At 47.2% G+C, this 11,517-nt stretch overlaps 2 protein-coding genes across 2 annotated transcripts in view; one reads left to right on the plus strand and one right to left on the minus strand.

Annotated features, from left to right (window-relative positions):
• The window catches only part of LOC311372928 (mothers against decapentaplegic homolog 1-like), a 5,337-nt gene extending 2,919 nt beyond the window's left edge, over nt 1-2,418 (minus strand). Inside the window, exons 1-4 of the mRNA XM_084489847.1 lie at nt 2,206-2,418; nt 1,333-1,442; nt 1,007-1,112; nt 362-634 (exon numbers count right to left, since the gene is read on the minus strand). Of these exons, the coding sequence (XP_084345973.1) occupies nt 362-634; nt 1,007-1,112; nt 1,333-1,442; nt 2,206-2,389 (673 nt within the window). The 5' untranslated portion in view covers nt 2,390-2,418. The remainder of the gene's footprint in view (nt 1-361; nt 635-1,006; nt 1,113-1,332; nt 1,443-2,205) is intronic.
• A 2,094-nt stretch (nt 2,419-4,512) lies between these two features.
• Nucleotides 4,513-11,391, plus strand: LOC311372929 (OTU domain-containing protein 4-like; the record flags this gene model as incomplete). The annotated part of the gene is made up of 15 exons (XM_084489848.1): nt 4,513-4,803; nt 5,179-5,262; nt 5,369-5,419; nt 5,938-5,984; nt 6,090-6,162; nt 7,091-7,172; nt 7,713-7,866; nt 8,109-8,151; nt 8,274-8,388; nt 8,835-8,899; nt 8,976-9,076; nt 9,546-9,640; nt 10,517-10,688; nt 11,023-11,146; nt 11,320-11,391. Coding segments are annotated over exons 1-15 (1,398 nt in total), but the record flags the coding sequence as incomplete, so codon positions are not given.
• Between the last annotated feature and the right edge of the window lie 126 nt (nt 11,392-11,517).

Genomic DNA, 11,517 nt, shown 5'->3' on the forward strand with positions numbered 1-11,517 from the left:
CAGCCTATAAATAGGGTCTGAAGGAGAAGGTAGAGTGAGGTAGAGATGTTAGAGGAGAGAGGAGAGGTAGAGGGAGGTAGGGTAGTTAGAGGAGTGAGAGGTGGTAGAGTGAGGTAGAAAGGTGAGTGGAGAGAGAGAGAGAGAGAGCGCGCTGGTAGAGCAGGGTAGGGCTCTACCTGACATGTAAGATGGAGAGAGAGAGAAAGAGAGAAAGAGAAAGAAACAGAGAGAGGCAATAGAACGAGGTAGGGTTTAGCCTGGTATGCTACATGGAGAGAGCGAGAGGCGGTAGAGTGAGGTACGGCTCTACCTGTATGTTATATGGAGAGAGAGAGAGAGAGAAAGCGAGGTAGGGCTATACCTGGTAAGTTAAATGGGCTCTCGGTGTCTGAGCTGATTGGAGGAGAGGGGAGGGCGGGGCTACTGCAGGACCCACCCTCTGGCGACACGGGGTAACCGTTGTCAAGGGAACAGGGATCAAAGCCCTCCAGTGCCCCGCTCATGCCAGCAAAGGATTCTGGGTAGGTGGCATTGTGGGGCATCAGGGGCTCGTTGTTATCGCCATGGAAACGGGAGAGCACGCAGGGTCTCGCTGCGAGGTCGTTGTTCCTAGGAACCAACACTGGGGGCAGCACTGAGAAGAGAAGAAATAATACATCTATTATTACTAGGCATCATTATTATAGTATATATGTAGATATAAATACGCAGTGAGAGAGGGATTAATAATGTTTAGAATATTATTTTTTATTCTGCTGGTATATTATTATATATGCGCATGAGAGGGGAAGAAATAATTCATATAATACTATAATTATATTATTATTATTATTAATAATAATAATAATAATAATATATGCATATTATATCAACTCAATGAGGCAGAGGAGGACATAACACATATTATTATTATTATTTATATTATTATTATTATATTTTCTTTTTACATAGTAACTAAGGCCAATGGGGAAGTATAATAATAAATACATAATAAACAAACACTTACTGGGGGTGTCTACTCGTGTGTAGTGGTAGGGGTTGATACAGACATCTTTCTGTTTGGATCCGAAGGGAAACTCACAGCAGGACATTGCCTTCAGCTCATGATGAGACTACAAACGCACCCACACACACACACACACACACACACACACACACACACACACACACACACACACACACACACACACACACACACACACACACACACACACACACACCTTAATTAGATACCTATAATACATGTGCATTATGGGCCTAATTCAACAACTTGATTCTAAACGCTAGCTGGGTAGAGACAGCCGCTGGGTGACGGGTGATGGGCGAGCTCACCTGCAGGTCAGGCCACCTCCACACCTTGCAGTAGATGACGTGGGGGAGACCCTTGCGGTGAGACACCTGCAGCCTTCCGTCAAGGGAGCGAGGGATCGTTACGCACTGACCTTGGGGGGGGGGGAGGGGGGGGGGGGAAGAGAGAGAGAGAGAGAGAGAGAGAGAGAGAGAGAGAGAGAGAGAGAGATTAGAAGACAATGTTTGAGTGTCTTCTGCATAATACATAATACGGGCTATAATATAATAATAATATAATTGATTGGGCAGAATATGCTTTTGTCCAAAGTGAGGCTGAGAGATTTTGATCAGACTTATTAATAGAGTCCAATCATAATTTGAGCAGCCAGAAAAAAGTTATAGTCCGGCACAGCCTAGTCTCTACAGTGTGAGAGTAGCTCTGGGAATCACGAATACAGGGGTTGTCATTGGTGGTGGGAAAAGCTATAGCAGATATCACATATAATAAGTAAGCAAAGTATCAAAGTGCTTACTAAATTCCACAACAATTTCCCAAAAAATGCAATAAAATGTAAAATGTAATCATTTTAATTTCACATTACAAAATGGATGGTTCCGGTCTCTGATTGCGATTGGCTCGAAGCGGTTGTAAAATACTCTCTAAGCACACCACTGTGACCCATAACATTTACTTTTTTGTATTAACCTGCCGCCGTGCTGAGCCATTTTGCTGTCTAGACTCTGTTGTCTAGACTGTGTTTATTTTGTAAAATCTTACTAGGTAGTCTACGGTAACAGCTTCAGTAACTCTGCTTTGTGTCATGCCTAACAAACACCCTCCCCTAGCATTTCTAAAAAGCATTGTAACCCACGGCCTCTCCGGGCTTATAGCTTAAGTTTGTAACTGCTACTGACTGGGTTGCCCCGGGCAACTGAGAGCCTTCTCCAGGTCCTCCATGGCTCCCTTCTTCTTCTTCAGCTTCTTCACCAGAGCCTCCACCGCTTTCTCCGCCCACTTCTCCTCCTCCTCCCCCTGCCTCCAGCCCAGCAGCCTGCGCACCGCAGGGCTGGTGAAGGAGAACAGGGACGACACGTTCATCTTTCACACTCACTCACTCACTCACGCACGCACGCATGCGCTCCCCCACCCCCCCACCCCACACACACACACACACACACACACACACACACACACACACACACACACACACACACACACACACACACACACACACACACACACACACAAGCGGAGGGAATGGGTGGGTGTGTTGCCAGAGCTCAGAGGTGTAGTGGAGCAGTCCACCTGGGGAGAAGAAAGAGAACTCGTCACCATAGCGATCAATCACTGACCTTTCGGTTGGCATGGAAACCAATCACCGTCCAGCCCAGCATCTAGTTGGCATAGCAACCAATCACCATGGGGTTGTCATAGCAACCCGTCGGTTTAACAATCTGAATGTAGTTTATGTGCCTAAGGCCTAAGAGAGTATTATGGGCTGCTCATATCACTGCATGATGATGTAATGTCAGGATAGTATGTCATGCAAATTCACAGGTCAGAGTTCACCACACCATTTAGAAAGCAAAGAGAGAGAGAGAGACACACACACACACACACACACACACACACACACACACAAAATTGATAATTGACACCCTAGACTGTGCACTTAGCAGAACTGAAAATCAATGTCCTTCTACCTCCTGAAAGAGAGAGGGGGAGAGAGAGAGAGAGAGAGAGAGAGAGAGAGAGAGAGAGAGAGAGAGAGAGAGAGAGAGCGAGAGAGAGAGAGAGAGAGAGAGAGAGAGATCAAAGGATGCAAGGATGGAGCATGGGCAGATGGATGAAGGGGTCACAGAGAGGAGAGTGCACTGGATGGAGGGAGGACAGAGAGAAAAGGAAGGGGGGATGGACAGAAAGATTGCGAGACTGAGGTGTAGTATTGCAGCTGAATACCTCTCTCTATCTGCCAGCCCCCCTCTCTCTGCCCAATAAAGACAACTAAATTATTTATCCACTAGAGATGGCGTGCAGAGGAGAAAGAGGGAGAGAATTTAATTGAGAGAAAGACAGCGTATGAGAAAGCCAGACAAAATAGATACAGTATAACGCGCTAGTGTGTGTGTGGTGTGTGTGTGTGTGTGTGTGTGTGTGTGTGTGTGTGTGTGTGTGTGTGTGTGTGTGTGTGTGTGTGTGTGTGTGTGTGTGTGTGTGTGTGTGTCTCGCAGGGCAGGACTATATAAGTTGATACAATTACAAATCAAACATTTTAAAGTTGTAGGTCGACTAAAATACACTTTGTGTGTGTGTGGCTACTAAGGGTTAAAACACCGATTGCAATAGAGCGAAAAGTTGTTGATCATTCGGGTTCTTGAAGCCTAGACGAAGTGCACTGTTCGTCAGGCATTGCAAGTGCTCGCTTGAAGTACATTTAAAGTCATCGGTTACCTACCTCGGCTTATTGAGAGGATCTAACGTTATGTGTATTTCTTGGCGTCAGTCGTAGAGTAACGCAACGTTCCCTCCACGACGGGCGGAACCTTGCGGCGGGGCTTAAACTGCTGCTACTCCTGCAACTCGGGGTTTTGTTTAGCAGGAAAAGAGTAAACGGGTCGACTTGATTTGTTTAACCCTTGGCGTCTCCACGCCGTGGTCGCTCCGCACAAGACGCTACGGAACACCGGTGCGGCGCTGAGAGAAAGACAGCGTCGTGCCGTGAATCGAGTGCTCCTTCGCATCGCGCATGCAGGAGAGACGAGGGCGTGGCGACGAAGTACGAAGCCTGCTATGCTGAGTTAAAGACATCTGACAGAAAACAGCGAATTGGGAATAATTCTAATTGCTTCGACCTGAGAGCGTTCACACACCCAAGAAGATGGGCGACTGCGTAAGGAGGGATGCCGACGTCGTACAGTCCCGTTGCAAATATGTCATCCTGCAAAATAAAAAGCTTTGGGTGGGGGCTGACGGTTTATTTGGGTTTCGATTATGTATCATTAAAAAATGTATCACCCTCGGATAAATCGTTCATTTTACACTATCTTGATGTATCCATTTCTGCCCAAGTCGGAGATATGAATGAAGTTCCAACTCGGAAATGTTCTCCGAGGTTGACGTGAATGCCTCTTCCCACATGGAATGTAATATCGGATTCTCCGACAGGACTTGAACGGCCCGTAAAGTTGACGCTACTTTCACTTAGCTGCTAGGCGGCTAATAGCTGGGAAACCGAAAGTTAAGCAGAGACGCCGTCAAGATGCTACTATGACAAGCGGCCATTTCACCTAGTCCCCTTTAACGACAGCTTGTCAACATAACCCAGCTATCGTCGTGTTAAAGCGCTTCATAGTGCTCCACCTTGGTGTGGTCCAGGTGTTCAGTAGTGCGCAATGGAGGAGGGCGGACATCCCTCCGAGAAACACATGGATGATTACTTCAAGTCCATCGGACTGCTGAGGAAGAAGATCGCTAAGGACGGGTCGTGTTTGTTCCGGGCCGTGGCCGAACAGGTGGGAGAGCATACTGGACGGACTGGGTTCTGTCAATGCCAACATATAAACAACAACAACAACAACAACAACAACAACAATAATATAAATGATGGAAGTTCATTCTACTCCTCAGCGATAACATCTGAACAAGATACCATGTAAAGTTGATATAGAAGGACACTCATAGGGCTGTACTGGAATGGACAATACGTTTCCATTGGTGAAGCCAAGTATTATCTGTACCGAAGTGTCTGTAAGCAACTCACTGTCAATCTATATGAGCTCATGACTCTGACTCATCATGTTTATGACAGTATGTCGTCTGCCTAGTTGTATGAACTTTCAAGTTATGCAAGTCTTCATCAACTGTGACGTTCCGTCTGGCTCTTTCAGGTGCTGCTGTGTCAAAGTCGTCACACACAAGTCCGCGCGAGGTGTGTGGAGTTCTTGAAAGAGAACAGAGAGCGCTATGAGGCGGTGAGTGTGTGTGTGTGTGTGTGTGTGTGTGTGTGTGTGTGTGTGTGTGTGTGTGTGTGTGTGTGTGTGTGTGTGTTTTTTAACTGTGGTCCTGTTTGTCTTTCAGTTCATTGAAGGAGACTTTGAAGAATACCTCTGCAAGATCCAAGACCCCCAGGTAAGACCTCACATATTCCCTGTGTAGTTCAGTAGGTAGAGCAAGGCACCGACAGGGTTAGGGGTTGTATTCCCCTACCAGCTCAGTAGGTAGAGCAAGACACTGACACTGCAGGGTAAGGCTACATTCAGATCAAATCAGGCGTTGTGGCGAAACCCCAGTTGAACCATTCATGTGGCGAAAAGTTGAAACAGAACTTTTGGAGAAACGGACCAGAAGACGGCATGTTCCATTAATATTGTAGCATTCCACTGTTTAACGAGAAACTGTGAAGATGGGAGATGCAGCCTGCCATGAGGGCGTGGTTAAAGACCACAGCCTGACGTCACACTAATGGGGCCATAAGGTCACACTCCAACATCTCCGCAGCCATCCACGCTTATCGCTGCATTGCCGGATTTGGTTATATAACCCTAAGGGGTTATATTCCTGTGTTGTTGTTAACTGTGTGTGTGTGTGTGTGTGTGTGTGTGTGTGTGTGTGTGTGTGTGTGTGTGTGTGTGTGTGTGTGTGTGCAGCACTGGGTCGGGCAGGTGGAGATGCACGCTCTGGCTGTTCTTTACAAGTAAGACTCCTGTCACTATTACAAAAACAAACAACAAGGTTAGTTAGTTTAGGTGTGTTTTAATTTTTTTATGCATCATGTTGATGGCGGTCTCTCTGTCTCCAGGAGAGATTTCTTGATTTTCCAGGAACCAGGAAAACCAGCGGTCAACATCACAGATCATGGCTTTAAAGATCAGGTAAGGCTCATAATGAATGAGTTCATTGTTGTTACATTTAAGCTTAAGGAAGCTAGCGAGGGTCACTGATCACACAAGGGGCGTGTTCCAGCGCTCGTCCCTCCGTACTTTGCCCTTTTGACTCGTTCCCTACACCCTCAAGGCAGACCAGCTGTGTCAGTTAGCAGTAATCTATGCCATTTCATCACGGTTACTTAAATAAGATTGTATTCTAGAGAAAACTGTAAAATTTGATGTTTCTGCCAGTCTCCGGAAAACACTACGACGTGAATGTTCCCGTCAGCTTCAAAAACGCAGGCACTGATCTTTTCCTGGATGTGTGGAGCTCCGTCTGAGGGCAGTTTATTTTTATGTCCGCGCCCGAGGGTTAAGCCTCTCGGACACCGATAGTATAACACTTGTTCTGTATGTGTTATTATCCAGTATATCATAGTGTTGGTGGTGGATTTTATATACAACATCGCTCGTATAACTCTCATACACCAACGACTGTACTGAAATAAGTATCACAAAGCTGCCATGGGTCGTAACACACCCCACTCCCTCCGAGAACACGCGGAATTCAAACACAAAAACATAGTGTTTGAATTCCAGCTAGAACAGTGGGTTCACTGACTCTTTAAGGTGATGTTGACTTTTGACGATCTGGGCCAATCACAACCCTCAGACTGGCTTTATTGGCGTTAACCTCCTAAGCACTTCCTGTGTTTGATGCCCTGGTTCTGTTTCTCTAGCTGACTAGACATTGGGACAGGTGGGTACAATAGAGATTAAAGAGAACCTGTGGAGATTTAGGAAGCAAAGACTAGTGGACTGGCTATTGAAGGACTATTGGACCGCAGTAAAGGCAATATAGTGAACCATGTTCAAACTCATAATGGCTATTACAGTCTCTGTCTCTCTCTGTCTCTCACTGTCTCTCTATCAGGTCCAGTTGTGCTTCCTGAACGGGAACCACTATGACAGCGTGTATCCTGTCAGCCACATCCAGAATACTGCTTTCTGCCAGTGTAAGAGAGAGAGACACACACACACACACACACACACACACACACACACACACACACACACACACACACACACACACACACACACACACACACACACTACGGTGGGTAATGGTTCCCATCAAGAACATATACTGCACAGGAAGACACGCAGAGCTCTGTGCTGAAACGTGCAGAATTCAGGACATCTTGAACTATGGTATGGTAGAAAAAAAAAAGGACGCCTGATTCAGCTGTAAAATATTTCACTGAACAGTGTTACTTGACATTAGCGGGACTTTACTTTATTATACTTTTATTATTTACACAGCCAGTAACAATGACGACTATTGATAACACCCATGGTTGCTGGGCAGTAAAGATAGAGAATGGTGAGCGGAGGGAAAATATAATTATAAGTCTAAAAATAAGAATATACTGTATAAAAGATAATATGTATGTGTACATATATATCATCAAAGAATCCTGTGTGTTGATATGAACTACTGAAGATACTCATGTAGGTGTGTGTGTGTGTGTGTGTGTGCGTGCGTGTGCGTGCAGCCCTCCTGTATGAGATGCTGTATGAGCGCGTGTTCGGGGAGGAGCGCTCGGTGGTGGGTTCGGCCCAGCGGGGGGGGAGGAGCTCTGAGCTGACAGACGATCACATGACCGCCTGCCCTAGCAGCGACGAATCAGAGACTGAAGACCCTAAATGGTGCGGACCTGTCTGTCTGTCTGTCTGTCTGTCTGTCTGTCTGTCTGTGTATCTGTCTTTCGCCATTGTGTTAACCTGCCTGTCTGTCAGACTTTATGATGTCTCTCTGTCTCTGTGGTGGGAACCTGTCTGTCTGTCAGTCTTGCTGGTGTCTGTCTGTCTCTATAGTGGGAACCTACCTGTCCGTCTTTCTGTCTCTATAGTGTATTTTATGTTTGTGTTTGTGTGTGTGTGACATGCAGGATCGAAGATGGAGCCCCCAAACTAGGTGGCCAGCAGAACAGGGTAAGTCACACTCACTGGCTATGAACAGACTAACCAGGGATCTCACACGGCGATCTATATATGGTCTTTGATTAACCAATGACACAAGGACATTCACTACTGTTGAAACTGTGTGCTGCCAGGGGCGTGGTCGGGGGCGTGGCCGGGGGCGTGGCCTTTCAGAGCGAGTGAGGCGCTCCTTGAACACCAATCTGCTGAGGAATGTGGATTATGACGTCTGGCAGACCTCCAAGAGAGGTAACAGAAGGCCTTTTTGCACTGCCCACGCCGGTACGCTCGCGGCTTGGCACGCCCGGCAATTTTGCCGCCTTGCCTGTGTTAAACGTCGTCACGGAGCCGGCTTTCTTGGTTCACTGAAGAAGGATTTCACCGTCTCTCCAGTTAGGACTACTCTGTTGATATCGCTGCGTTGTCTCTGTTGTCGAGACAACGCAGCGACACCTCTACCCAAGTCCTGCCCCTGGAACCAAATCAATCAAATCAATAAATATGAAAACGCCAATATGTGTAGGGTCTGAGAGGGTAAATTGGGGTGCGAACTCAGGCCAGTATATTACCTCTGTCAGTGTAAAGGCATGCATAAGACGGGCATATTTGGCAGTGTAAAAACGTTTACACACACACACAAATATGTTTACACGTATGTAATTGGTAGTTTGCTGTAACGTTCATGTCTATTTCAGTCCAGCAGAAGATGGACTTCTGTATGGCAGCAGGGATGCAGTACTCTGAAGGAGGCCGCTGCCAGGTAGTGTGTGTGTGTGTGTGTGTGTGTGTGTGTGTGTGTGTGTGTGTGTGACTGATTGGTGTATTTCTTACTTCAGGTATGTCTGGAGGGAGGTGGACGGAGCTACAGTGGGTCCATCAGGAAGGTGTCTCCTAGCAACGGCCCTGTCACAGTGTATATTGAAGAGCTGGGCAAGACGTGAGTAGCAACCCGTCTCTGTCTCTCTCTCTGTCTCTCTCTCTTTCTCTCTGTCTCTCTCACTCTGTGGCTGTCTGCTTTCCGTTTGCCGCTCACATGGACTTGCAGAGTTACAGTAGCCTAGCTTCTGTTCATGTGTGTAGAAAACGCTTTTAATTACTTTCCAAAGATTTTCAATGTGTTCAGAGTAGTACACCATTCAAAATGAGTGCCAGTCAAGACGCCACAAGATTGTAATTAGTCTACAAAGGCACACGTACTTCTGGCTGGGTACTCGGGCCCTGTCAGTGTTGCATCACTATTCAGTTGCAGTGTATTAGGAGCTAGGCTACTGGACCTCTGCAAGTCAATGGAAGCGGCTAACGGAAAGCAAACGCTAACCCAGCGTACCCCCTTCTGGACGTTCAATAGTGAAGTTAGAATTAAACATTGTGTGTGTGTGTGTGTGTGTGTGTGCGTGTGCGTGCAGAGTGTCTGTTCCACTGGTGAATCTGCGTCCTGTGAGCGAGACCAGCTGGAAGACAGTGGTCAGCGGAGAGAAGAGGACCAACGGACACACACCAGGTACACACACACACACACACCAGGCACACACACACACACACACACCAGGTACACACACCTTGGCGTCTCACTCCGAGTGGCCCACGCCTTGCTGAATGCGGTTGCATCCGCTCCGGAGGCCACTTCGGGGTTGAACTAGCCTGGCTATTGCCAGACCAAGCTCAATCGTAGAGTGCACGTTGGTCTGGGGAAGCTGCTGTCATTTTCTTCAGCACAAGAGACGTGATCAACGGGCGTAGTTCAAACGACTCGGTACGCAATAGGCTGCTTGCCGTCGCTTCCCTGTCGCCATTGGGTAAAATCCAGGCAATAGTGTGCCAGGGGGAAAAGCCCGCTTGGTGATTGGCTCCCGCAAAAGCGTATCGGAAGCAGAAAGAAATGTATTGCTCTTCTCCAGACCCTGCTGCAGGGCAAATTCAAATCACCAGCAGAACTGGTTGGGCTGGTGGTACCCAGTCTAGGGTTTAACATCTCTGAACTTTCAGACAAGCGTCACTGTTGCTTTTCTCCGTCACTGTTGCTTTTCTCCTGATATGATCTCACCGATCATATCAACTGTCAAACAAACATTTAAAGGTGACATATTATACCACCAGGTGTGAGTGTGATTAGCCGTTACAAGCCGTTTTGAAAATCGGCCTCTTCTGACATCACAAGTGGGCGTGTCCAGCTAGATGTATGACGGATAGATGAGCAACGTTTGCTGCAGTCCTCTGGGTAGGCTGGTAGGCTGATCTATCCAGCGCACATCTAGATGGACACGCCCGCTTGTGATGCCAGAAGAGGCCGATTTTCAAAACGGCTTGTGGTATAACACGTCACCTTCGAATCGAACCGTCAGTTATTTCACAGAAAGATATTGTCTCCCTCCCTCAGACTGGGTGGAGGCTAAAGGCAGGGGAAGAGGGAGGCTTCTCCCGTCGTCAGCGCCCCCCCCATCCTCCTCCTCCTCCAAGGCAACGCAGCGAGGCTCTCCTGGGCATATGCAGAAGCAGACCTCCTGGCCCCCGAATCCAACGGCTGACACACCGGCACACAGAGGCAGCAGGTTTGCCTTACCTTTGCACTGTTCAGAATTATTTTGCACTATTTAGAATTAATTTATTGTAAATGTTACTTAATTAATTTCATTTGACCTAATTGTGTCCTTTTTATCCTGATTGCACCGTGGCGTCAGAGACAAACGCAATGTCGATTCCTCTATTTGTCTGGCACATATTCTGGGATGGGCCAGGCTGACTTTGACTTTTTGACTTTGGAGGAGGCGTGTACATGCGTGTATGACTGAGAGCAATGCAACCTGTTTGTGAGTACCTGCCTGACTGTGTGTGTGTGTGTGTGTGTGTGTGTGTGTGTGTGTGTGTGTGTGCGTGTGCGTGCAGAGGGAGGTCGGCCACCTGTGGGGACCTGCAGGTGACTGGTGAGGACTCACGGGAGAAGGAGGAGCTGAAGGCAGCTCTGCTGGAGATCCAGCTCAGGGACGAGAACAACTTTCCAGCGCTGGCGGTCAGCCTCCACCACACGTTTTATCATTCTTTTATGTTTGACCCCCATCTATAATATCTATATTTTATATCTATATTTTATATATATTAGTACGAGCAACAGCAGAAAGATGTGTGTGTGTTTGTGTGTGTGGGATTGAACTGAGGGATGTCTTTTATTTAATTTTTTTACAGGCAGTTGCCCGTGGGAATAATGGGAAGAGGAGGGGAGGAGAGGGGATGAGTCAACTGAAGAGTGGACCCACTGTACGTAACCCAGGACAACACAAAAACAACATCATGATGCTGCGACAATGTATTGGTCTGCATGTGGTTGTTCTCTACCAAACTGAAAAAACTCAAGTGTACTTCATAAGCTATGGGTTCCACTAC

This window comes from Micromesistius poutassou (genome assembly GCF_964030765.1).
Source record: "Micromesistius poutassou genome assembly, contig: SCAFFOLD_5357, whole genome shotgun sequence".
NCBI lineage: Eukaryota > Metazoa > Chordata > Actinopteri > Gadiformes > Gadidae > Micromesistius > Micromesistius poutassou.